Raw genomic sequence first — 27,747 nt, forward strand, 5'->3', positions numbered from 1 at the left:
CAGTGCATGTGGATTCTTGGAGTGTACAAGTGTGAGGTGTTGTAGGGGTAAGACAAAGAGCACAAACCAGACAGCGAAAACGTAGCCCCCAGCTCCAAACACAGGCACATAACTAAGGAATGGAGGAGCCCTGGCAAAGGAGAATGTGGGGTTTTATTACCTGGGATGCGCCAGGCCAGGTGCACCCCATCGACAATGACGACTTTAACTCCGCCTACTGATTGGGGAACACCAGAGTCATCACAACATGCAGATACATATGTAGTCTCTCTTACACATAAATAGTGTCTCATACACACATGCACGCACACGCACACACAAAAACACACAGCCCAGCATCCTCCTCTCTGTGATGCGATCTGCCCTGGTGGAGAGCTTTAGTCACTCCCTTGAATTCACAGCTCTATTACAGATCTGCAACAGCCAATAAAGCGCTCCGCACTGCTGAGCAGAATGCCCCACGGTAACTCATTCCTGGTTTTATAAAGCACAAAGACATTATTGCATTCCCCCAGAGAACTTCAGTACACATGCACTTGGGAGTAAACACGAAAAATAAAATACAGCTCTGCTTTTAATCTTGCGATATTGACATGTTGAGTTTAATGAGTGTTTGAAGACAAATATTCTGTTCATTATTTGTTATTAACTATTAGATTTTTAATCTGAATCTCGGTGTCGAAATGCTGCAGTTCTCCCGTTGTGTTCCTCGTCAGAGTATGAAAATGGCGGGTTGGCGTTGAAAAATAAAAAATATATCATGACTATTGTACAATGTGCCCTTTCAGGCCAACTTTTTCTTTTTCTGAACAGTTGTTAAAATAAAGTTTTTTAAATTCACCAACCATTCACAACCAGGAGGCATTTCAGGACGTGTCTATGATGTCATAATCATCAGATACCGTTAGCAACGACGCCGGGTTTAGAGTGCAGTTGTAACTCCTACCGGGAGAGATGAGGCCCCCGGGCCCGGTCGCTGTAGAGTGGAGACGGAAGTCGAGCGAAGGCCTCTGGCGATAGCCCGCTCCTATCTGCCCCGCCAGTGCTCGCCACATAAGCCCTCTCCGCTGTCCATTTCCTGCGATAAGCCCCTGGCTGTGGACGGGGTTTATTGGCGCAACCTCCCGCCACGTGCTGAGTCACCGGGCTTTAATAACCCGCTGCTTCCAGAGAGGGAGGGGTCAGGAACAGAGCGTGGGGGAGAAGGGACGGAGGGGAGGGAAAGCGAAATGAAGGGAGAAACCCTCACGAAAATGGAATATGCTGCAACCGCAAATGTGTCAACTTTGTTCCACAGGGGCTTAATGTATTGCAATATCTGGAAGCGGAAATAATTTGTTTGCTTGCCCATATATTGTCACGTGTCGCAGTTTATTCAATAATACATTTAATTAATCTCGTTTTTTGGGTTGTCACTCAAATTAAGTGCTTTCTTTTTGAATCTCGCAATGCTAGCAGTGGCTGTGTACATATAATGATCAATAAATAACACGAATGTCAGACGCCCAAAGATGATTGGCTCAAAGAAACGGGTGCAATTATTTTGTTGTGGTTCTGGTCGGGTCATTGCCAGATTTTGTCTTGATCTTTAAAAAAAAAACACCTTGGAATATCAGCATTTATAGAACATAGTGTATTTTCCCTGCATTCCGCCTTTTTTTCTGCGTAAAAAACGCTGAATCCTGCATTATCGCGACCACTGAAATTGAGCACTTTTTTGGCACAACCTTAAAGAAATTGTGCTGCTAAAGTGTTCTCTCTCTTTCTCACGCTCTGTCTGTCTCTCTCTCTCTTTAACCTACGTCCTCAGTTTTTTCAGGTATACCCCCCACCCCCCTGCAGATGGTTATTTAGCTCTGTGCTCTTCAGCACAGAATTGTGAATAGGTTTTTTAAAAATAGCTGTAGAGGCGGCCTCTGACTGCCTCCGTTTATACAGATCCTTTCCATCCCAGAATAAATACGTGCGCTGAGATGGCACGACTGCCACAGCACTTTATGGGTGACTAATCACACGGAGCCCTGGGTCATTTAACGCTTGCCTTAACACTGCGAACCATGGCAATGGCTCTCACCGAGGGGCCTAACCGCTGATTTTTAGCCGCTGCAACCGTGAAATGGTCAAAGTGGCTCATCTTCTGGCCCCAACCCCACCCCCCAGGAACACTGCCGTAGCAGTGTGGCAACCTCAGGGCTAAAGGTTCTTGTTTTTCTCATAGTCTCTGCCGCCGGCTCACCGCTCTCTAATTTGGCACAGCCTTCAAAAAAGCGGTACGGGAGTGTCACTGGCCTGACCTTGTTGTCCTTCACTACTTCTTGCATTCCTGGGCCATCTCTCTCGGTCTCTCTTTCTCTTTCTCTCTCTCCCTAATGGAAGGAGAAGCTCTATGTGCCTCTCTCTCTCCGTCTTCTCTCTCGCCCCTTGCTCTCTCGCTGTCTGTCCCTCCCTTGACTATCTTCCTGAGCTGCCGTAAAAGGAAGTGGTGGAAAAAGGCTTTTAAAATGCACCTCTCTCCCTCCTCTCTGTCTGACTTTTACCTCCACACCTACAGCTTCTCTCACGTCACGAGATGGTTCGATGGAAAGGGGAAAAAAGTCTGTTGAGATGTGCCTGTATTCCTCGTTCCTTCTTCCTCCCTCCCTTTGTCTCTCGTTCTCTGTCCTCTCTCTCTCTCTCTCTCTCTCTCTCTCTCTCTCCCTCTGGGTGGTTTTGTCAGTGTGAATCACTGCCGTCTCTCTCCCCTCTCCCTCGCACGCTGGCCGGGGCTGCAGGAGTATATCAGGCGGCAGCTGGAGGAGGAGCAGAGGCAGTTAGAGATCCTGCAGCAGCAGCTCCTACAGGAGCAGGCTCTTCTTCTGGTAAAGGAGCAGGGCCATGCCTCTCTCAACCTCATGACTCCGCCCCCCGTCCGACCTTGTGATTTCGCCCATTTTGTGTTGCGCTTGTTCCCTGTGCCTGTGTGTTCACCCCACTAGAATGAGGAGCAAGCAGAGGCTGATTGACCAATATGAAGTTAGCAGTGCTGTAATGACAATGATGTATCAATGGCTGTGTGTCTATAATAATGTATCAGTGATGCTTGGTGAGCTATAAATGGAGGAGGCAGAATTCTTAAATGTAAACTAATTGCCCTCGGCCTGTTTCTGTTTATTTTCCTTGATTAACAATCAGGCAATTCATGATGTGAAATCAAGTCAAATTGATATAGCTAATTCTTCTCAATTTCATTTTACGGTAGGGTTATTTTTCTTTGCATTATTAAATTGTGCAGTATTTGCCCAAGTCCAATGCGACTTGCACAGCATTTGAATTTCTACATAGGCCTGATATCCGTTTATACAGCTGGATATACAGTATACTGTACCGATTGAGGTTAAGTACCCTGCCTTGAGGGTACAACCACAGTTTCATACCCGGAAACCTTTAGGTTTCAAGCCCAGTTCCCTTGCCATTATTGTGCAATACTGTACCATTTATTTGCATTTTTGCTACAGTGTAGACTTGCCAATGGATTATTCACATAGTTGTCACACCTGTTAATCAAGCAAAATAAATTATAAATATATATTTATGTAGATAGATAGATATATGTGTGTGTGTGTGTGTGTGTGTGTGTGTGTGTGTGTAACTTCCTGCTCATTCCCAGCCCTCCCCCCTTTCATGATAAATTTCACCCCCTTTCGATCACTATCAGTCTACAGGGGCTAAGCCTAAAACACCTGTGTATTTGGCCGTTGGGCACATGCTGAAAAAGTAGCTGAAGTAAGCCAGCCACAGGTACTGCGTGTGCTTTGGTAGCAAGCGTCAAAACATACACACCTCTACATCTATTTACCACTCTCTCTGAAGCACCGAATCACCTTTTAAAGGCTTTTGACGGGATCCATCTATACTTCTTTACGGCCAGCGGCGTTAAGACGGAGAGAGCTGATTTATTCAGCTGTTATGTCCCGGGTTCAGTGGGAGTACGACGCTGAGGTGATTTGCAGCCAAAACTTTGCCGCCGGCGGTTCGCGTGCCAAGGCGACATGAAGGTGTTTCTCTCCGCCCCCCCCCCAATTCATCCGGTAACCGCCAGCCTTCCGGGCACAGAGCGGTTTGCGCTCAATCGGCAGTGGGGCTATAAAACTCGCCTTTAATTAAGCCGGTGTCAGGTGAGAATGACAAAAGGGGCCGCTCTCAGGTAGTGTATTAGCACACTGCCTGTGTCAGCCCCCAGGGCACCCTGCCCCTTTGTTTAGTTTTACTAAATAGTGCACAAATCGGAGCCAGAGAGGCCTCTGCCACATATCACCCCTTTCCCCTTAAGCATTCTTTTTCTCGTGTGGCCCTTTTTTTTTTTTTTTTTAAACTGAAAAGCGCCGTGCTGGCTGTCAGGATAGAATGTTGCGGTGTCAGATTCTGATATGCACAGTAACGCAGTCCGCATTAAATTCAGCCGGGGACGATGTCTCTGCCCTGGCCGTCTGCTGACTTGCTCGTGGTCTGACCCTCGTCCTCAGGTTGTTTGAGGTTGTTTTTTTTTCTTCAGCGTTTCGCTTCCTGTGGGAACTGCTGAAGAACGACACCTCCTCCTTCCCTCCCTTCATCCCCGAAGCCCCCATATGTTGCTGCCGCCCTTCTTCCTCCTCGGGTGTCTTAAATCTACTTATTCAGCTGTCGCGGCGCAGATGCAAATGCTAGCTGATCTAATTGTATTCAGATCAGCCCCTGGGCTTCGCTTCCTGTCCAGGACAAGGTTTTGTCACCACTGCCGCTAGCCCCATTTTGGCACTTCAGAGGGGAGATTCGTTTTACTTAGCAGGACTGCCAGAAACCGACTTCAGAGCTTTCATTTCATTTCCACTCGCGCTGAATGGACCCTCTGTGCGCTGTTTCCGGTCTGGGCCAGCACAGACGCCAGAGCCAAACCTGGAGGCTGGGCCTGTTTTCCGGTGTGGCAACCCCACATGGTAGGAGTCGCACAAAATGATCTGCCTCTCTCTTTAACTGACAGATGCAGAACCTTTTTGGTGTGACTCTTAATACCTTCCTAGCCCTCCATGTTTGTTTGGCCTGTTTCACATGACCCGGAGATCCCTCTGCTATTGGTTCTGTGCATGTCATGTGCCCACGCGCATGTTCCAGTGCATGGCTCTCGTTGTGTTGTGTCTTCTTTACGCTTCTGTGTTGTGTGCCAATAATGTTACTGAGTTACTGATCGCCCTCCACTCTGTCCGTGTGCCTATGTGTTTGTGTGCTGGTCTGTTTGCATGTATATGTGCGCGTGCGTGCGTGCATGCGTGTCTGTGTCTGTGTTTGTGTGTGTGTGTGCGTGTGTGTGTACTTGTCTGTGTGCATGCGTGCATGTCTGTGTGTGTGCGTGCGTATGTGTCTGCGTGTGTGTGTGTTTACTTGTCTGTGTGTGTGTGTGTGTGTGTGTGTACGTGCGTGTGTGTCTGTGTTGTGTGTGGTGCGTAGATGTGTGTGTGTGTGTCGTCGTTGTGTTGTTGTGTCTGTCTTGTGTGTGTGGTGTGTGTGTCGTGGTGTGTGGTGATGTGTGTACAGGAGTACAAGCGGAAGCAGCTGGAGGAGCAGAGGCAGGCAGAGCGGCTCCAGAGGCAACTCCAGCAGGAGCGGGCGTACCTGGTGTCTCTCCAGCAGCAGCAGCAGCAGCAGCAGCAGGACTCCCGCCCAACAGACAAGAAACAGCTCTACCACTACAAGGACGCTGTCAACCCCAATGACAAGCCAGCCTGGGCCAAGGAGGTAGGAGGCAATGCTCTAACGCTAGTATCTGCTCCCGTCAGTCGTCCATGCAGGGCTGGGTGTCGGATGTTTGGCAGATGAGTGGCACGACCAGTCTTCGAGTCCTGAGACAGAGTGGGACGGGCACGTCTGTGGAGGCTCTGTCATCATCAGTGGGAGTCACACCGATTAACGGAAACTTTTCTCCGACAGTGCTGCGTTCTTGATTTTGTTACAAAACTGCACGCCATTTCTCAGCACCACCTGGGTATGGTGAAGACGGGTTGTATGTCCTGCATCTTGTACTGTGTGTCGTATATGCCTGTGTGTCCTCTTTGTGTGATGTGGGTACTGTCAGATATATGTTTGCTGCCGTCTTGTCTTGGTCTGGACCATGTTTTTAATGCCCTTTATGATCCACGTTTCAGGTCATGAGGCAGCCCCAAAGTAACTGCCCTCGCCCTTCGGTGCAGAAGCATTCCTCCTTCCAGGAGCGCAGGCAGGCCCCCCCATCCCATCTCCTCCCCCGCCAGCACGCCCCCCGCAGGGCAGGCTCCCACCCCACTAAACTGCCTTCCTCCTGCAGCATCCCAAAAATACACGTCTCCTCCGAGCTGGACGTGCAGGAACTGTCCCGCAAGATCAACGAGCACGTCCTGGAGCTGAAGGCCGAGCGGGCCCAGGCCGACGCACGGGGGCGCAACCTCACAAAAGCCCACGAAGCGGTTAGTCGACAGTGCGCCCCCATCCTGCGGGCTAAATCCCACTCGCCCACTGCTAGGGTAGACGTGGACGTGGACGAGGGCGCAAGGTACCCTCAGCCCAACCTGAAGGGTGCGTCGAGTTATAGCAACCTGGCTGAACCGTGGGACCTGGGGCCCTTTGGGTCCTACCAGTTCAGTCTCTCCAGCTCGGCCCCAGAGCAGAGCCTGAGGGAGATGTTCCCGCAGGAGAGGCGCTCGTACTCCGAGTCGGCCAGAGGCTTCCTGAGGCCGCCATTGGTCAAGCCCGGGCTGCACAGGGACGTGTTTGAAGAGGAGAACTGCCAGTCTCCAAACTGCTCTAGCTTCATGGGGGAACCATGCGTGCAGTCAGTAGGCTGCTCCGGGTCCTCCTGCAGGCAGGAGGTGCTGTTGAATGTCCCTCAGGTTGGCTTCAGCGGGGGGCGTAGAAGTATGTCCAACCAAGACCTCCACGACGTGCAGTGGATTGGTCTGTCCCCCAGGGGCTCCCATGCGCAGTCGCCGTGCCGCTCCAGGTCCAGCTCCCCCATAGGCTTATCCAGCAAGTCCTATTTCTCCTCCCAGACAGACCTCACTATTCGTTATACTAGAAAATAAACTCCCTTCCCCCTCTCCCTGCATTGTACATAGACCTTTGTGCTTCCTTCATGTATAGGCGTTTTAGAAATACTAAACCTGATAACGAAATTTATGTTTCCATTCACATTGAACTACCTTTCACTTACTTTAGCATTTGCAGAGTATTTTCCTACTGCCCACAAACCCACAAATTTATGCGTCAGCTGTCCCTGTTGTCATTTTAGCCAGGGATTGAGCAGGCCTGTCCTAAAAATTGTTTTTGTAAAGGACATCTGTTAGTCCTTTCCTTCTGTAGTTTCACTACCGCATTCCATTTAATCCCCAAGATTTAAATACCAAATTTAATCAAGTGTTCCCTTTTCCAGTTTCTTCCTCAACAACATTTGAAAATGAAAGCTGGAGTTGAATTAAAAATATGATGTGCTCTGTTTTCCGGCTGGCGCTTAGCATGTTTTGCGAGCCGTCACACTGGCAAAGTGGTGTTTTCGTCATGGATTTTTATTTTATTCAATATTTTTGCTCGCCACCACCCACCCCCCACCCTTCCCTGGACAGAGGACAGCTTCATTTATAAATAACAATATATGCAGTACCACTCAAAAGTTTGGCCACACCGACTCACAGAAGGGGTTTTCCTTATTTTTACTAATTTCCACATTTTAGAATAATAGTCAAGTCATCAAAACTATGAAATAACACAAATTGAATTATGCAGTGACCAAAAAAAGGTATAACAAATCAAAACTATCTTATATTTTACATTATTCAAAATAGCCACCCTTTGCCTTCAAAACAGCGTGGTATACTCTTGGCAATATCTCAACTTCATGAGGTGGCCACCTGGGATGCTTTTCCAGCAGTCTTGAAGGAGTTCCCATATATGCTGAGCACTCGTTGGCTGCTTTTCCTTCACTCTCCGGTTCAACTCCTCACAAACCATCTCTATTGGGTTTAGGTCAGGTGATTGTGGAGGCATCACTCTTCCTCTTTGTCAGATAGCTCTTACACAGCCTGGAGGTGTGTTTTGGGTCATTGTCCTGTTGAAAAACAAATGACGGCCCAACTAAGCAAACCAGATGTAATGGTGTGTCGCTGCAGAATGCTGTGGTAGCCATGCTGGTTAAGTGTGCCTTCAATTCTAAATAAATCGCCAAGAGTGTCACCAGCAAAGCACCCCCACACCATCACACCTCCTCCCCCATGCTTCACGTTGGGAACCACACATCCAGACATCATCCGTTCACCTTCTCTTTGTCTCATGGAGACACAGCGGTTGGAACCAAAAATCTCAAATTTGGACTAATCAGACCAAGGACAGATTTCCATTGGTCTGATGTCCACTGCCTGTGTTCCTTGGCCCAAGAAAGTCTTTCTGAGATTTCCGATTTCTGAGACAGGTGACTCTGATAAATGTATCCTGTGCAGCAGAGGTACCTCTTGGTCTGCCTTTCCTGTGGTGATCCTCATGAGAGCCTGTTTCATCATAGTGCTTCATGGTTTTTGCCACTGCACTTGAAAAAACTTTCAAAGTTCTTGTAATTTTCCGAATTGACTGACCTTCATTTCTTAAAGTAATGATGGACTGTCGTTCCTCTTTGCTAAGTTGAGCTGTTTTTGCCATATTACGGACTACTACAACCAGAAATGATGGCCTTCTACCCAATAGGGCTATTTAACACCCACCCTACCTTGTCATAACACAATTGGTAGGCATTAGGCATTAATGAGGAAAGACATTCCACAAATTAACTTTTTTTTTTTTTTATTAACTGTGTGCCTTTAAAATGATGATTTAATCATTGTGCTTCAACGTTCTCCACCCCTAAATTTCGCTGAATTTCTAAATGAAAACTACTTGTTGGGGGTGCATTTCAAAAAATATTTTTTAATTTTTTTTTAGTTTTGTGAAGACATTCATACATAGGCATCAACTTCACTATTTATATTTGTCTAAGAAACTAATTTAGAGAATTTCGGCTTAAGCCTTTTGATCAAAATGTCTTTAAGATCATGAGAAACATACATTCAGTCAGGTGTGTCCAAACTTTTGACTGGTACTGTATATATCTATGAGCTAGTGTACATGCCATTCCATATAACCAATGAAGCTTCTATGTTTGATAAATATATAAATATGTAAATATTGTTCATATTGTGCTTGCACAAACTGTATAAGGTGCTTCACATATGCATATCTGCTTGCATATTCAAGTTCTACTGGCAGTTAGGCTGTACAGCTGTATCATAATACCCACTGGTACATCCTACCCCAACTATCCCACCTGCCCACCCCGACCCGCACTGGTGCCTCCACATCTATACTGTCAGCACCCTTGTGGTCCTCTCACAATCCCCACAATGCCCACTATGGTGATCTTTGCTGAAATCCCAGTGTTCCATGGATGCACCCCTCCTTCCCTTCCAACCATTGCCTACCACATCAGCTTCCAGCCATCACCAGGATAGATCGACTCTGAGTATGACGACAGACCAGATCCCTTCCAACCGGCTCCTGTGAGGTTGTCATTTATGGTTTTAATTCCGAACCTTCGCTGGTGGAGGAGCTTCCTGTGGGTCTCCTGTGGCAGCAAGCAGTTAGGGGGAAAGGGGTGGGGGCAGTTCGACACACCTTTTGTCATCATTCGTCCTGAGCTCCACCTAACTAACAGCAAATTAGCTCAGCCATCTAATTTGCCCCCTGATGCGAGAAGGTGGGACCCTAGCAAACGGACACATGTACAAGTGATGAATATTGTCTTGCAAAGTTATCATTTAACTTGATAATCAAAGCAAACCCCAACAGGGATGTACAAAACTGATTTGAGGTGTCAATGTATTGCCACTTTTTTCTGTGAATGAGAGTTTCCCAGAATTCCTCTCTTGGTACCATGTATGGGAGAAGTGATTTTTGTCAAATGCAGGGGCCAATGCAGAAGCAACTCTGAGGCACATGTAACTGTGCAGATTCCCTCCAAGAAACATTTATCCTAAATATTCACTGTGATGTGGCTGTTTGATTTGCTGGGGTCCCAGTCAATGATGTATCCCCCAGGTAGACTTTTCCTAACCCAAGTAGAGTTACGAGCACTCGACGGCAGTTACGCATAACACCATGAATCTTGGATGGCTTCACATTTGTAGGCAAATGTCGGACCATTTTCACTTAACACGGTTAGGTGCATTAGCAGTCCTTAGGATTGCATCCACACTCTGCACTCCCTGACAATGTCCTTCTTGCTGCCATGTTCGTACTAATCGGCAAGTCCTGGGGGGCCTGTGGATGAGGATGTATTTCTCCCTTTTTGATCCCTGCTTTAGCGGTCAGATTTAACCCCGCCCCTCATGAGAATCGGAGTCTTAACTTACGCATTGTGTCTGTCTGTTGATTCCATCTTTTTGTTGGGTAGGGAATTCTTTTTCCTCAGAATCCAGGCCATGTCTCACTTGGACGTCTGTCCCTTTTTTCTCCTTGCTTGTGCATGAGGGAGAGCCTCCTTCTGTGGAAAGGGTGTTGGGTGTGCAGGTTTGCCAAAGGCCATCAGCAAAAGAGCTTGATTTTTGCATGCATCATTGATCCACAGAAAACAACTGGGGCAAGCTGGAGTGGTATCACTAGCCAGCCAGCTCATTTGTTTGGAGATTAGTTGTGGCGGCAGAAGCAGTAAAACTGGAATCTTGCTCCGTGAATATGCATATATTAAATGCCGCACAGGATATTGGGCAGGAATTGATGACATCAATCAAAACAAGTCTTTTAAAAATACAAAACCCATTTCTTAGAAATGGTCTGAAAGATCTGAAGATCTGAAAAAGCAAAGCCATTTAGGAGCACTGCAGTGGCCTGCTCCACATTCTGTTGTTGGTTCAGGCTTGACATTGGTTGATACACCCAGATCCTTTTCCATGTTGAAGGGAGGCGCTTGCTCATATAACACTTAACCGCAGTTTTCTCTCCTCAATAGGTACTGGGCCTCACTCTGCATAATCTGAGTCTGTTTCATTGGTAGCTTCTAACAGAGTCACGGTTGATTCTCACTGGAAGCTACATGAATCACAGACGGCTTCTTCGTGCAATTACGGGCTTGGTGCAGTAGTAGCGCAGCACTGTCGAGCAAAATGAAATGCTCGAAATTGCTGCCGTTTGCTGAAATCACTGCTATTGATTCTTCTTTTTCGTGACATAGATCCATCTTTCTGTTTTCAAAACACACCAGTGCCTTTTGATGTTTCCTTGCGAGGATTGACCGACGGAGTAATTAAGGGCCTTCTTATTTAGTCCCGCGTAAGTCAGCACTTTCTGCAGATGTGGGTTTGTCTCTACCAAGCCCCTCCGAGTGGCATCGGTCTGAAAGTCCCTACCCGGCTCTCATTTTATGATGCCAAGCAGTTCTGGAGCCATGAAACCGTCTCTCTGTCTCTGAACGGCGGCTCAGTGAAGTCAGGGTGGTCTGCGGTCTTCCTGGTGTTCTGTCTGAGCTGAATGATCTGGTTAAAAGTTTCCTCTCGCTGGCTAACTGGGGATTCCATGGATGTCTTTAAATCAGGCACCAAATGAATACACTGTGGGGCACAGCAGACAGCTTTTCCAGCTCAATGTGGGATGCACTTGATTCAAATTGGGAGTCCTTAAAACATCTGGATTCTTGTTTGTTTATTTAATATGTGTCAGTCCTTGTCGCACACCGCTTAATCATAGGTTCATTTTCAAAATTATTTTAGAAAAATTTTGAAAACTGTCCTGTTTCTTTTTGTTGTGTGATCTAAAAGTCAGTAATGTATTAGTCATTATTAAGCATTGTGCACAAGTAGGCAAAGATGTGTGGATCACATATTCTCACTATCGTTAGACTTAACCAGTTTCCCTTTAGAAAGATGAGAAATGCGGTGCCAGGGCTGCTGGGTGGCTCATCCTGTTAGGACACTGCCCTAGTGCATGGATGGGCTCCACAGTCTGGGATCAAATCCCTGCCATGCCAGTGCAGTGCTGACTGTGGCCGGTAGTCCTGCTGGTCGACTAATTGTTGGCAGCAGAGTCACCCAGGGCTGTGGAGGGATTAGTTTTCCAGGATCCGCACCCCATCGCTCTCTAGCGATCCCCGCTGATTGATTGGGCTTATGCGGTCTTCTTGCCAAAACTACTCATGAAGTGTATAGTGGGACGTCGTGCAAAAAGAAGTAGCTGGCGACATCACATGCTTTGCAGGAGAGTGTGCACTTGTCTATAATATCTCACATTGGCTGTGGGACCACAGAATAAGCGTGAATGTAGCCCACATGACTGAGTGTTCAAAATTGGGGAGAAATATGGAGAGAGTAAAATACTGTGCTGTGCCCTTGAGCCTAACCGGAAGTGGTTTACTCTGCTGGTCCTCTATGAGCCTGGAGAAGCTGTCTCTGTGGGAATGTAAGACTGTAGAAGGGTGCCCGGGTCTGGTTCTGATGCCCATTTGCCTGGCCAGGTGGAAGAGCGTTCCAAACTGAATCGGCAGAGCTCCCCGGCGCTCCAGCACAAAGTCGCCAACCGGATATCGGACCCATCCCTACCTCCGCGGTCCGAGTCTTTTAGCAGCGGTGGGATCCAGCCGGCCCGCACCCCACCCATGCACCGTCCCGTGGAGCCACAGGTACTGCCCACCCAGGGCTCCACCCTCATCACTTCCTCCCCCACTCCTCTTCTCCCCTGCTTTCTCCCTCTGCTGTTTTCCTCACTATTTTGAGACCACCAGATATTTTTATGTTATGCTGTATTTTTCCCTCATCTGGCTGAGGAGGAGCAGCACTGCAGTCGCAACACCTTCCCCACGCCTGTTTAGATGCTAATGCTAAATTGTTTGTCAGGGCCATAGACTGTTGGTAAAATATGGTGAAAGTCACTGTGACATCACCCGTTGACTCTCCACTTTGAAGCCTGGGCAGTGCAGTTTGTGGGCACCTCCATGTTGTATAAATTGGAGCCAGAGATTGTTGGAAAAAGTGGAACCCTTATATGGGTATGAATTCCGCCATTCACTAAGCACGTGAGATAGTGACTAGGCAGTAATGCAAACTGCCCCTGATTTATCCACTAAATATTACAGTTTTGTCCAAATAACACTATCTTGGGGAGACAGTACACAAAGGAAAAACACTTATTACGACTACATTTTCTTGTGGGGAAAAAATTATTGACTTCATATTTTGATGGTATTGTTACCATTGAAATTAGTGGTTGAAACACCTATACTGGAGCCAACCGCTAGTGCACTGGTGGTAGTGAGCAACATCACTCAACAAGACCAGGAAAGTGAGCTTCAAAAACAAAACCCAGGTTTTGGCTGCTAGGTCAAGACCCACCCTGTATTTACCCTTCTGGACCTCAGGGGTTCCTGGGCTCCAGTTTCTGAGCCTCTTGCCCCAGGTTATCTTGTGCTACAGACAGAAATAGAAGAATATACCTACTATCCTTTGTCACCTGGTGTTCCAGCATGGTGAGTTTCGGCTGCAGCAGTGAATAAGGCTACATCTATAGCAATCAAAAAAGCAACATGTGATTGGCTCAGGCATCACCCAGGGGTGATAGGGTTTTGGGCAGCTGGGATGACAGCATCAAATTGCACGACAGCGACCCCTGCTGGTCGATCGGGAACTTGCAAGTCCACCTGCTGAGCTGCATGTGATCTTCCGTACAGACTGGACAGGTTACAGTGAGCAGTGTAGCACAAGCATGATTGGGCCTTCCAATTTTGGGGAAAATGCAGGAAAAATGTTAAAATAAATAAATTAATTAATTAATTAATGAAGAGTTTCAATTATTCATGTTAGAACTCGTATTGATATGTGATTATCCTCTGATAAATGAACCAAACGGGTGACCATGCTTCCCCCCCCCCCATGTGTTGTTTTTACCCCCGGCTCAGATGGCCCATCTGGTCCCAGTGAAATCTCACAGCCCCTCCATGTCAGGCTCGCAGTCCCTACATGACCAGTCCGCCAAGGGCGTGTCTGCCTTCCAGGAGGGCCTGGCATCCCATCGGCCGGAGATGCCTCGCCAAAACTCGGACCCCACCTCGGAGACACCCACGCCACCGCCCCGCATCACCAGCCGCGAGGACAAGTTTGAGCGCAGCTCCTGGCTGAGACAGGAGGATGACATTCCCCCCAAAGTGAGAATTAGGCAGGAATAACTGGGACTGGCCCACTCTAGGGGCTCTTTAACTTTAGAGAGCACCAGGTACTTACATGGTTATTATTTTGCTTCTATGAGCTTACAGGAGCTAGAGTCAGTTCATAAAGTTTTTCTAGAACAGGGATCTCAAATTCAAATCCTGGAAGGTTGCTGTGTCTGCTGGTTTGTGATGTGTTCCTGATCTTAATGCCTAATTTAAGTCATTGATTGGCTAAGGAGTCTGCACACCTCGTTTCCAAGGGGTAAATTGGCCGCATATTGAAAGGAAATCACAAAAACCAACCGGAGGCTGTGGGTCTCCAGGACTGGAATTTGAGACCCCTGCTCTAGAACAATAGAATTTTCCTTAAAATAAAAAGTGAATACCAAGGGAAGCGTTCGGTCAGGATGTGCGTGTTACCCACAAAGCTGACCTGGTCTACACAAGGCAGATTTGGGTCTGGCTGTGATTGTCAGACCCAGTCATTTTTCATGAGTGTGCTGTATGATGAGAGCAGCAGTGACTGGGTTACGGACTGGGTCTGCACTGGACCCTTGCTGAAGGAGCTTTTCTCTTCTCAGGTACCGCAGCGGACCACCTCCATCTCCCCAGCCCTGGTAAGGAAGAACTCTCCGGGGAACGGCGGAGGCCTGGGGCCCATTACGGGCTCTCAGCTCATCCGAGCCAGGTGGGAACTCTCAGCAGCCCAGATCTACTGCCCTCTACTGTAGGGCTGGAGGTCCACTGTTATGTACGGTGACACTACCTTAGATTTTGAGGTGCATCTCTTACATCTGCACCCGTGGTCTGGAAAGGTTGAAGCTAAGGGACAGTACTAAATATTAGTGTGCTGTACACAAGCCAGCAGTTGCGTTTTGTAATGTACAACATAACTCCTGTGGAAAACAGTGAGACGGATAGCATTCTCCCGCCAACCTCTCCTCCCGCCTTTGTGTTACCTCAGTAACCCGGACCTGCGCAAGACGGACGTCTCCATGGAGACGGTGCTCCAGAGGACCAGCAGCGGGGGGTCTTCCAGCTCCAGCACGCCCAGCTCCCAGGGGGGGTCCCAGCCCAGCTCACAGGCGGGGTCCAGCGAGAGGACACGGGTCCGAGGTGAGGCACCCCGCACCCTGGTTAGAGGCCGATGGGCCAAACATGGCTTCCACAAGAATCTCTTCAGCACCAGCCTGTGTGCCAGTCTCTGTTCCCCCTCCCTTAGCCACCATACAACACATCCTGTAGCCCAGAGGAACAACACCTCTGCCTCAGGCCCCCATGGAGAGGCTAAAAATATCACAGAAATCAAGTTGAGTCAGAAACAGGTGTGCAGGCAGGGAGGAAGGGATTATTATTGTAAAATAATACAAAAAAAATGCTAAATATAATAAAACCGAGGATTTATTTATAATCATATATTGATACTTTGCATAATATATATGATAGGTAAGTGTGTGTATGTATGTGTGTCTTTGTGTGTTAGTTATAGTTTTCAGATGCCCATATCTGTATCCTGAATGACTTACATGGCTTACATTTCTAGGTTTTTATATTTACAGGTTGCCAGCACGTCTGAAAGGCAGAAAACCTTATTATATTTCATATCCCTCACTGAAACTGAAGTAAAAAATGCAGTGTGTGTGTGTGTCCCTGTCTGTGTGTGTGTGTCTGTGTGTGTTCATTTTGAATATGTGTTAATATTGATGTGGTGGCTGCACCAGCCCAGGTGCAGGGCTAGGCAGTCTTCCTAAAAAAATGTAAGTGCCTAAGGCCTGTGTGTCCGAGTTGAGAAAACATGTGTAAAGACATACTACCATGCCCACGCCAAGATAGTTCTGTCGCACCAAGTTCCCTTGTCCAGAAGAAGCACAGAAACAAACAGAAGCATAAGCAGCCTCCTGTCTCCTTCATTCGGCTGGGGGAAACCACGGAGAGGCTTCCTTTTTCTGTCTCCGCTCGTCTCTTCAGGAATCAAATTTCATTCCCCTGCACGCGTGTTCAGATTTCATCAGGCCCCTTGTGACGGCTGAGATGTTGCCAATTCACAGCTGCTCTCCTGCATTATTGAGTCTGACAGACCGGCGACGGCTCCTCGCCGCCGGCCGCGTCACGTCAGGAGGCCGCGATGCGCTGTCGGGGGTTTTCCATTTTCACCGAGCCGCAGGGGGGCGAAGCGCGTCGCATTCTGCCGAGCCGGTGCCGCCTCATCGCCCCCCCGACCTCTCAGAACCTCCTAGGAGGAAGCGTACCGACGACGGGCAGAATGCAAATGATGCGTTTATAAACAGACGCACACCGTGTACAAGAGAATGAAGGTTCGGCTGGGTTTCCTGGAGTCTTTTTTTTTTTTAAGGGGTTCTGTCGCAAATCATTGCGGATTCAGGGACACCGTTGCTCCCGCCGTCTCAGTAGCACATTTGCTAACGAGCGTGGCGGCTCCCGGAGAGAATTTAACCGCAGTGCACTGTGTCACGCTCAGTTTATATGGAAATTGCAATGCATTTTTAATCGCTTGTGACCGTGTGGAGAAATCTAATGGAAGAGCTCGGTTTGTTTTTGAAAAAGCCGGCCAGCGGTCTCCTTGTTTTTTTAGAGCACGGTTAAACTCCCTCCCCCCCCACCCCTTTGTCATTGGCAGGGTCCAGTAAGGGTGAGGGGTCCCCCACGGTACCCCAGGAGCTCCCCAAACCCAAGCAGGAGGAGGGCAGAGAGGCCCCTCGGCCTAGCCGGCCCGCGGTGAGTAACCCCCTCAAGTAAAGTCCACGTCCTTTTCCCCCTACTGTATTGTACAGCCCAGGGGTTAGAAAGTAAAAGTCTTGCCACGTGTTTCTCCCACCCATGAACTCTAAATCAGCCAGCTTAACAAATCAGTTGTATCTCCGAATTGTGCTCATTAGCAAATGCGGGTGATTGGAACAGAATACTTGGGAGGACTTCTACTTTCTGAACCTGCAGCACACACCCTTACCCCCTTCTCTCAGCTGGCCTCCTCCGGCCCCCACCCCACCTATGTCTACACCAAAATCCCATCCAGTCAAATGGCACACACCCTCACCAGCACCCAGTCAAGAACCATCCATCTGATATCACTGTCTTACCAGTGGGGCCTTGCCTTGTACCACAGTGAGGCTGCCCTGTTGTGTTTTGTAGGCAATCACAGTGAAGCTGTAGTCCTTTTTAGGACACAGTGAAGCTGTTGTTCTTATTAAGATACAGTGAGTCCTGATTAAGATTCAGTGAAGTTACAGTCTGTTGTGTTTGGGATACAGTGACAGTAAACCTGTAGTCTTGTTTGAGATTCAGTGAAGCTGTAGTCCTGTTTAAGATTCAGTGACCCTGTAGTCCCCTGTGATTTTTGGAATACAGTGAAGCTGTTGTCCTGTTTGAGTGTGTGTGTGTGTGTGTGTGTGTGAGAGAGAGAGAAAGAGAGAGGGTACAGTCCCCTGTGGTGTCACAGACAAATGCATTTCAGCCATGCCTTCATCAGTGTGTGATAAACGGTTATTCAGTAGACAATATAAATGCATAATGTCACGATTTGTTAGTCACAGATGGATACTTCTAAATAGACACTGACTTTGGGCACTGAACTAAGAAACCCTGGATACAAATACAGTTGTACAATGACTCAATTTTTAAAATACAAAAAATCATTTTACTTATTTGATTGACAATAACATCCCTTTTTTGATTTTCAAAAACATTTTTTTCAAGAATTCTTCATTAAGCCCTTTGGGAGGGAAATGGTTTGTAGCAGGACTGTCAGTCTGAATGAATCTGATAAATAAGATACATTTGTTTGAATTTTCTACTTTCAAATTTTCAATAAAACAATGCCTAAATGTATCATTATTATGGTGCTATTTTTTTTTACCTTAATTCTCTTGCTTTCTGATAAGAATAACTATGTTTGCCTTAATATGCCAGCTCAATGATACAATAAATGTAGGCTATGTCATTCAAATTTTATTCAGACAGATTCGGGATGAAATAGTGGGATTAGCAGGATGCAATAAGATACAAATAATGTTTTAGTTTCTGATCAAAAATAGTTTTTTCCATGCAGGCTATTAATATTAATAACAAACCTAGTTGTAATTTCTCTGTTAATTTACTAATGGTGAGCAAAATAGCTAGAGTGTGATGTCTTGTTTTCCACTTTTCATTGAAATTAAGTGCTTTCTCTTTGAAGTCTGGGTCATCTCCCATTGTAATCTTTAAAAAGGACCTCCATTTATAGGACACATTGTATTTATTCCCTGCCCATTGGCTCTTTTTTTCTGAGTAAAAAATTCTGAATCCTGCGTTAATGCAAGCACTGAACACATAGTATTTCCAGACTGCGTCTCTGAGGCACAGTGGAGTTATAATTTTTCTTGGCTCCTTCATTTAGAATGTATATCTTACAGGCTACCTGGGTGCCATGAACCACACGTGAACTTTATGTTTAGGCTACTTAATGATATACCCTCCAGACGGAACAATAACGGGGCTCGTTGTTTATCGGTCTCTTTGATATTGAGAGCTACCGTAAGTACAACATGGATGAGTGCAGAGTGTAACAAGGCTCCTAATTTCACCTAGGCGATGGGACTACAAGTTCAAACCCTAAATATTAAAAAGATTTTACATTTCAGCGGGATTCAAACTAGTTCGATTATCAAACAAAAAGTGACAGCTCTCATAAACAGTGGCTCCAATATGCTTCTGGTAAGCAGGTTTAAATTCTTTAATTATGTGTACATCTGACCCTGCACCTACAGAGCTTCACTTTGGCAAGCTGTCTTAATTCTGAGTTGAGCGTCATATATTTCATATATTTCACTGCAGTGTTTTGAGATACAGTGACAGTTGAATTTACCCCCCTTTGGATTATCACCATTAGAAAAGAACTGCTGGAAGCTTCAGGTTCACTTTCAGGTCAATCAGATTTCAAATTTCAAATGTCCTCAGTGAGATGTTATGTTGCCTGTTGTGCTTTGTCTCATTGTGCGGTGAACAGTGTTGATAATATCTCCCTGATTTAGAACTGAGTTATAAACCATTGCGGTTTGAACTGACTAATTTCTGTGTCTCTGGACATTTTTATGTAAAAATATGAAATGGCAGTGCTCTTGGAAGAAAACTGTATTCTTATTTTCTCAGTTCCAGTTTCCTGTTATTATTACCACTTTAGATCTAATTTATCATATTGAGTCAACACAAGGCTAAGAGAAAACAGCAGTGTCCTCAGTCATCTGTTCCTATGTTGTTTTCTCCGTTATTATTGTAATACCTCTGCATGAATGCATAATGATGACCTCAGAAAAGGCAAGTTTTGTCTGATTCTGGTTAATTTAAAAGTAGCTTGAGGGCTAGACACCAAGGACATTAGGAACGTGACCAACTGCATCAGTCCTGTGAAAACTTGGGGTGAGGCAGGGACACGAACCAGCCAGACTGCAAAGCACCCATCCCCCCCACTTGCTTGCTTCCCTGGATTCTGTGCTGCAGGCTGAGGGTGACTCACTCAGTACTCAGCCTCCTCCATTTTGGGACCTAGGCTGTCTGGGTCAGCACTGCTCTGCAGAGGTTGCTGTAGGAGCACAGAGCGTGACAGCAGGCTTTTAGAGACCGACAGAAAGGCTGCTTTTAACTCAGTGGAACTGTCACTCCCCTGCATGTCTCAAGATAGCTACATGGCAAAGGATTGTGGGTATTTATTTAAATCCATTTTTTTATGGACATTTACCGACTTGCCGGTGGTGCAGGCTTTGAAGGGTGACATGGAGAAATGATGTGTCTTTGTACAGAGAGCACAAAGTGGATTTCTCTTGATGGAAACATTTGGCCCATTTAGGAAGTAATTGCCTCTATTGTCCTGAAAGCAGAAAATGAAAATTGGCCTTTTTTGTGTTCATCATCCTCCAATTGTCAGTATGTGGACTTCAGTGTCACCTTTGAACAAATCACAAGATTCTGTGAGTGTGCATGTATTTTGAATTATATAATCAAATCAAATAATGTGGAGGCATAGCTCTTCAGCAACAGGCTAACAGTGCCTCTGGGGTGTACGACTGAGGTCACTGTATCATGGCACAAGAGCACGTCCGATCTCTCCACTCTTCTCTCTCATTCAAATACACTGTGCATGACCTCTCTTTTTTCACATTACATTTGACATAAAGTTTTATTTATCCAAAGCGGCAGTAAGTATATTGAAGGTCATTGGAACAACTACAGAACACAGGTCTAATCAGATACAGTTCTCATTAAGTATCAGTTATCCATGGCCAGGAAAATCAAGTCTAGTTCTTGCAGCAAGTCTAGGCTAAGTCTGTAAAGTTATGGCAAGTCAAACCTGCTACTTTCAGCTGCTGAAGACTCAACGGCAGTGCATTTCTTGGCAAATTAAAAACCAATTGATGCTGTACGCTGAACTCAGGGAACAGCTCAGAGTTGCGGAGGGGCTACGGGTGATTCTAGCTGACCTCAGAGTCACAGCACCAGAGTGAAGTACTTGCCTGGTATAATAAAAAGTATTCCCCCTCTCTGACCTAGATCTGAATACTGATCCATTCACTCTCTACACCTATTCTTTGTGATATATATAAAGGCTGAGGATCCACCTGTGAGGCTGGAATTCAGGCTAGTGCAGCATCTGAACAGGAGAAGCAGTACTTTCTGCTTCACTGGTTCACTGCAAAAATCTGACCTACCGTTCTGAACTAACCATTTCTCATTTCTCTCTAACTTTCTCTTCTCTTTCCTCTGGCTTTCTTCTCCTCCATTCCTTCTGCTGTCGACTCCCACCCTCCCTCAGAGCTATAAGAAAGCCATAGATGAGGTTAGTAGTGACATTGTCCCTCTCTCTCTTTCTCTATCGGTCTCTCTCCCCTCTCTCTTATTTACTTTTTGTATTTCTCTGCATTTTTTATTTTGTATGTGCTTAAAATTTCTAGTTTGTTTGTTTTGGGGTGGGGGGTGGGATTTTGTCAGCTTTTAGCTGTTTACAATCTTTGTTTTTCTTGGGCTCAGAGGTTTCTTTTGAGGTCTCAGATAAAGGGACACATTCTCTCTCTGTCTGTCTGTCTATCTCTCTTTCTCTCTCTTTCTCTCTCGCTCTCTCTATCTAAACTTGCCGAGGCTTCTTTGCTGGGCAAAATGATGTTGGGTCCTTGAAAAGCAGTCCCACTCTCTGGGCTGGTTGAAGAAATGCCTGTCGCCTTTTCACCCCCCTTCAAACTTTCTCACAGGTCCGAAGTGGTGGCATGTTTTGTTTTGTGCTGGCCTGTTATTGGCTTCTGAATGGCTTCTATTTGACACGGCTGGCACAGTTCTGTTGCTGCATATTAGCCTCCAGCGCTTTAAATGGAGCCTCCTTTCCCCTTGTTATGTCTGCTCAGGCCCTTCCTCGGTAACCGCAACTCCGACTGCTCTCTACCTCTGAGCTAATGTGCCAATGTTCTTCTGATATTTGCTCGCTGTATGACCTCCCTTGTTATCATTAGTCTCAATCCAAAATCTAATTTAATTAAAAAGCAAAATATGGAAAATGCCTTAATGTCATATTACAACGTAAACTTTCATTGTTTAATGTCATTAATTAAAATGAGTAAAAATATAACAATAAAAAGCAATACATGAAAAATAAAGAATGTAAAAGTCAGATTTACTAGACTAAAATTCTTGTGTTCCAAAATGGGTCCTTTTGGGTAATTTCAGACAACGTCATGTAAAAATAGATGCAAAAAATATTTACTTAGATTTAAATTTAATGTGCAAAACTGCGGAGTATTTTAAAGTGGAAAGAGCATTTATATCCTAGCAATGCAAGATGCAATCTATGTCATTTAGATCTGTATACGGGAACTGCTCTGTTTAATGGGTTCTTCCCCTGCCACTGCTCCTCTGCTGGCGCACTGTCATGATAGGAGGAATGGTGAGTCACCCCTCTACCTCCTTCACCGCAGCTATTGTGGGGCACCTGAGAGATCAGGGCCGCTGTCCCATTATGTCCATGACCCAAACTCCCTCCTGGCCAGATGTGAGCTAGTACCTTGTTTCTTTAAGTAATCCTTTATTTTAAAGAATACATCAGAACTCCCCTGGTCATGATCATGGTTGATCAGATAACTGGAGGTCTTGTGGGATTGATCAGGTCCTCCTGCTACAAAGGGGTAATATTGTCCCTGCTACACATTTGCGCAAGAAGTGCATTTCCAAGAACAGAGAGATGCAAATTATCAAAAAATGTGAAAGTCTTTGTCACGTAAATTATTATAGTGTAATCTAATCTACACTAAATCAGCGTAGTGTAAGAATCATTCACTAGGAGTAGAAGGCCTTTGTTGTTTGTGGCCACTTGAATCATCTATGATTATGAAGAGCTCAAACCTGCATGAGTGTTTGTGCATTTCTGAACTGAAGAAAACAGAAAGTATGAGTCATTTACAGTCATTAACAGAACTCCAGAATTAATTTCAGCTCTGGAGCAAACACTTTACCATAAATTTAAATGTAACACATATTCTATTTTTCCACTGTTCAATGGAAAAAATGTTCCAGTGGGATACTAAATGAAAGAGGTCATTTGTATCCAGTATCTAGTGCTCTCGCCTCTTTTCCCCACCAAAATTAAATAAAAGGCTCATTTTAAATATTTACCAGTGGAGGCAGTAAAATAAAGCACATTACAAAAATTATACTTAAATTACAGAACCATCAAAAAATACAGCAAAATACCACTTGTAAAAAATAACTACCATAATCATGACTGTGACATTCCTCTTTCTACCTCCTGTGAGTGAATCTGCCACCCTCAGAGACATAGACTGTGACTTGTGCTTACTGATCCGCATTGTTTGTGGTACCAGTGGTTTCTTTTCCTTACCAGCAGTCACTGTTTGCTGGTCTCTGGATAAAGATGAGTGTGTTCTTGCTGTGCACAGATTAAGGATTTGGGCACATCCTGTGTCCATGCTGCTACTCCACAGGCTAACCGTTTATCTAACAGAATGTACCTCTTTCTCTTTTTATCTCTTTTCTTTCCCAATATCTCTCTCTCCCTGTCCACTTTCTTACTCTTCTATCAATCTGTATCCCTGCCTCTCCTTGCCTTTCTGTCTTATTTCTCTCTCTCTCTCTCTCTCTCTCTCTCGCTCTCTCACTCTTAGGATCTGACCGCCTTAGCCAAAGAGCTGAGGGAGTTACGGATCGACGAGACGAACCGCCCGCCCATCAAGGTGACAGACTACTCCTCCTCCAGCGAGGAGTCGGAGAGCAGCGAGGACGATGACGGCGAGAACGAGGCGCAGGACGGCACGGTGCCCGTCAGCGACATCCCGCGAATCATGTGAGCGCGCAAGCCCCCTTCCCTTGTGCGCCCGTGACCAGGGCCACGCAAACATTCCCGCTAGTTAATCTGCACCCTCACCACAAGGACAAGCTAACAGACTGTTTCTTTTTTTTTTTACACCTCACGCAGGCCCTCCGTCCAGGGAGGCAACGAGTCGTATGGCTTGATAGGCAGCCATGACGACTCCCAAGGTGACTCCTATGGAAACGGATCCAAGGACGGCACCCTGATGATGAGAGAGGTACAGTCACTGGTGCGGCTGCGCGTGTGAATGTGGTCTGGGTGTGGTCGTGGAGGAGGCGGTCACCATGTAAACCCCATTCCTGTGTTCACTCCACAGACGCTCGCTGAGAGGAAGCGCTCGGGCCACGCAGAGAGCAACGGCTTCGCCGGCCACGGCAACCTGCCGGACCTGGTGCAGCAGAGCCACTCCCCCTCCGGAACTCCCACCGAGGGCCTGGGACGGCTCTCCAGCCTGCACGCGCAGGACATGGACTCCATCGGCGAGGTCAGTAGCCGTGTGACTTCATTTCTTTTCACATCGCAGCCCGCAACCAAGCTTGCATAGAATTGAGTCAGAGGAACACCTTTCATATGCAACTATGGACGTGCAGTTCACAGGTGTCCGATCAACCAGCGAGGGTCGCTAGAGAGCAATAAAATGTGGACTGCTAACCGTGGTCAGCAACTGTCATCACTTTGGTGCTGCCGGCACGGTCTGAATTCCATCCGAGACCGCGAGGCTCATTCTTTCACCAGCGTGGTGCTCAGCAAATGACCTGCCTAGCAGCCCCAACCACGCACATTTCTGAATGACCAACTAACCTCTAAGACAGTGGTGTCAAACTCGTTGCCATGGAGGGCCGTGTGTGTGCAGGTTTTCATTCCAACCAATTAATGCTGCCTTAATTGAGTCCAATTACTCATTCAGCCATATGCGTTTAACTGCATTGAAGCACAGAATATAAGAAAATGTTTATTTAGACAATGCGGGTCACCATCTGAGGCTGGAATGAAAACCTGCATACACACGGCCCTCCATGGCAACGAGTTTGACACCACTGCATCTCCTCTTTATTTGTGTTCTTTTACTCCTTATTGGCAATTTACTGAACGAGGGCTGTTTTCATGCTTGCCTTCAACTTCAAATATCCCTTCCCTGCCTCACGCTCCATGTGTCAGTTTATTTCAATAATACTCTTTTCAACAAACTTCAAAGAGAATATCATAAGGTGCAGAACACATACACGAACGGCATGCAGATAGCAAGATTGTGAACTGGCATATTATGTGTCAATAAAGGCTCTCATTACAGTTACTTAGAGTACTTAGAGGGATAGTTCACATTCTGAGCCTTGTGATATTTTTTCCGTTTTACTGTATGTTTTGACTGGCCCAGACAGTTTTTATGGGCAATAAAGGGTATTTTACAGAAGCTTCTGATGACCGGTCGGCTTTACAATGGCTGGTATATTGGGGTATTTGGGGCTTTGTGGTCTAAAGCAAGAAAATACACTTCACCTTACTCCAAAGCAGCCTGTACCAGGATGTTGTTTCCAGAGGCTAAATAAATGAACTTATTTAATTTTATACGGTTTATTCACAATTATAAACTTAAACAACAGTTGTCGAATTGTTCGAATACTTTGCTTGAGCGCTGTGGTCTCATGCATTGTTGATTTCAAACAAAAATAAGATATATTTTGAAGAGTAATCGGGTAATGTACATGCATTCAGAAAACACGTGGATGCCAGGAAGGCCAGGGAATTCTGTGTTTTTTTAGAAGCCCATGCCTTCATATGTTCACTGGCAGTGTTGCAAGGATGTATTTCTGTAAGATCAGAGGGGGTGCGTTGGGTTTCTGGGCAGTGTCAACTTATGCTTACCTTGTCTTGTCCTGTCTGACAGTACGGGATGGGAAGTGGCTCGAAAGCCTCCTTCACGCCATTTGTAGACCCCCGAGTGTACCAAACCTCTCCCACGGATGATGATGATGAGAACTCAGCTGCAGGTGAGGGAGGAGGCCAGGGGCGACAGCACCAGTGACTTCACACCCCTGCGTCATGTCCTGCTTGTTTGGAGGACTGCACCCAAGGATACACTCTGTATCTTTGCACATAATAGCTTGATTAAGGTTGACAGGCCTCCTTAAACCCCACTAAAAGGGTGTCCTCAGTTTTGGTCATGTAGGTAGGGCTGCAAAATCTGTTGGATTTTGTAATTGTTTAGCTCTCAAGTCATCAGTTAAACATTTTTTTTACATTGTTAACTCGGTTGTTTTTTTGGGTCAGCAGTGTATAGAAATAAAAAACAAACATTCTGCTGCCCTCCAGGACAGTCGGGTGAATACACATTGCTTTTCACAAAACAGCCCAGGGTGCCATTCAGTTTTCAGAGAACAATGCATACAGAGGACATTCCAGGCTGATGGTGCCTTTGCCTCTCACCACTCCCCTCCCCTCCCCAGCCCTTTTTGCCAACGAGTTGCTGAGGCAGGAGCAGGCCAAGCTGAACGAGGCACGCAAGATCTCGGTGGTCAACGTCAACCCCACCAACATCCGGCCCCACAGCGACACACCAGAGATCCGCAAGTACAAGAAGCGCTTCAACTCGGAGATCCTCTGTGCCGCTCTCTGGGGTGAGACCTCTTTCCTGTTACCCGTTTCCTGTTCACTCTGTAGCTAAGGGAAGAGCAAAGGACTCGCTGTGTTCCCTCACAAAATACATTGAAATCAAATGACATGAAACACAGCGTGTGTGAAAACTGGAAATTAAAACTATGGTGCATAGACCCAATGGATACATCAGTTATCATTTCAAGTCTTAAGTGTCTTCAAACTATTCTCAGTTCAGGTAGCATTTATTTACAGCATATGAGCCAAAGTTTTCAACATTAACTATTTCAGATCTTGGTCCTTCAGTGTAGTAATTCTGAAATAAGTCTTGCTGACTGAGCCACCCTCTGAAAGAAGTGTGAGTTGCTCCACCTCCTGGTGGAGGCTTGCAGTAACACTCGCGCGCTTCTTCCTCCTGAATGTCCAGGGGTGAACCTGCTGGTGGGGACAGAAAACGGGCTGATGCTGCTGGACCGTAGCGGTCAGGGGAAGGTCTACAACCTCATCACCAGGAGGCGCTTCCAGCAGATGGACGTCCTGGAAGGCCTTAATGTCCTGGTCACCATATCAGGTAGGTCTGACTGCCGGATGACCGGGCAACTTGGTGTGCTCACCAATGAATGCTAGGCATGTGGAAAAGGACCAAAACAAGGGCCAAACCTGGAACAAGCTACCTCTATGGCTTGCTGTCCAATGGCACCAGCCAGGCCTGACCTGATGTGATCCTGCTGAAAATCCACCCTATGATTCAGCTGCCTTTGCTGAACAATCCAGAAGAGGCTATGTCTTTCCTTCTCATTTTGGTTTCCCTTTCTCGTTACTGATTCATCACAGAAACCGTTTCTTCCCAGGAAAGAAAAACAAACTGAGGGTGTACTACCTGTCCTGGCTGCGGAACAGGATATTGCACAATGACCCAGAGGTGGAGAAGAAGCAAGGCTGGATCACTGTGGGAGAGCTGGAAGGCTGCGTCCACTACAAAGTTGGTATGTCCGCCTGGGGAAACTCCTGCCTGTACAATCTATAGCCACAATCTAATGGTTTGGATTGGTCTAGAAACATCAGGTTTAGACCCAACCATAGACGAGGCAACCCATTTACATTGGCTGACATGCATACTATTGGCTGTACTGAAAGGGCACTACGGGAGCTCGCTGTGCAGTAATTAGTCACTTTTTTATTTGATTTTTTTTTTTTTGTTACTGTGGTATCATGTTGCCTGTGCCCACCCAGTACTGCAGCTGCAAGTGCACTGCTCCAGTACATCTGCAAAATCCAGTTATTGATGTCCTCACTAAAAGCCACACAGATTTCTGGCGAGGTACAACTGATGAAAATTGGTATCACTGAAGAAAATTGGTAACCTGCATTTGCCTGGTGGGTACTTAAGGGGTTCTGATACATTACTACATTCTAAAGGGCCCTCACCAAGCCCATTTTGTCTAGGGCATCGGTCTGGGCCTGCGCTTGTGATTAACGTATACAATGGCTGAGCCACTCAAAAGCCCTAGTGTGTATATATATATATGTATATGTGTATATATATGTGTTGTAATCTGAGTTTGAAACCAAGCTGAAGATTTACGGGAAAAGATCTATT

At 46.3% G+C, this 27,747-nt stretch overlaps 1 protein-coding gene across 7 annotated transcripts in view; it reads left to right on the forward strand.

The window, feature by feature from the left end:
* Positions 1-27,747, forward strand: part of LOC135256706 (TRAF2 and NCK-interacting protein kinase-like) — a 113,065-nt gene that overhangs the window by 77,039 nt on the left and 8,279 nt on the right. Inside the window, exons 14-29 of one of the 7 annotated variants that reach the window (XM_064338742.1) lie at positions 2,772-2,858; positions 5,548-5,748; positions 6,156-6,452; positions 12,509-12,673; positions 13,946-14,191; positions 14,776-14,882; positions 15,159-15,310; positions 16,833-16,930; positions 20,997-21,020; positions 23,350-23,528; positions 23,661-23,772; positions 23,872-24,039; positions 25,441-25,543; positions 26,000-26,170; positions 26,575-26,718; positions 26,999-27,133. In XM_064338742.1, the coding sequence (XP_064194812.1) occupies positions 2,772-2,858; positions 5,548-5,748; positions 6,156-6,452; positions 12,509-12,673; positions 13,946-14,191; positions 14,776-14,882; positions 15,159-15,310; positions 16,833-16,930; positions 20,997-21,020; positions 23,350-23,528; positions 23,661-23,772; positions 23,872-24,039; positions 25,441-25,543; positions 26,000-26,170; positions 26,575-26,718; positions 26,999-27,133 (2,389 nt within the window). The remainder of the gene's footprint in view (positions 1-2,771; positions 2,859-5,547; positions 5,749-6,155; positions 6,453-12,508; positions 12,674-13,945; positions 14,192-14,775; positions 14,883-15,158; positions 15,311-16,832; positions 16,931-20,996; positions 21,021-23,349; positions 23,529-23,660; positions 23,773-23,871; positions 24,040-25,440; positions 25,544-25,999; positions 26,171-26,574; positions 26,719-26,998; positions 27,134-27,747) is intronic. The other 6 variants (XM_064338743.1, XM_064338744.1, XM_064338745.1 and 3 more) reach the window with 6 other exon arrangements.

Source organism: Anguilla rostrata, chromosome 6 (genome assembly GCF_018555375.3).
Source record: "Anguilla rostrata isolate EN2019 chromosome 6, ASM1855537v3, whole genome shotgun sequence".
Lineage (NCBI taxonomy): Eukaryota > Metazoa > Chordata > Actinopteri > Anguilliformes > Anguillidae > Anguilla > Anguilla rostrata.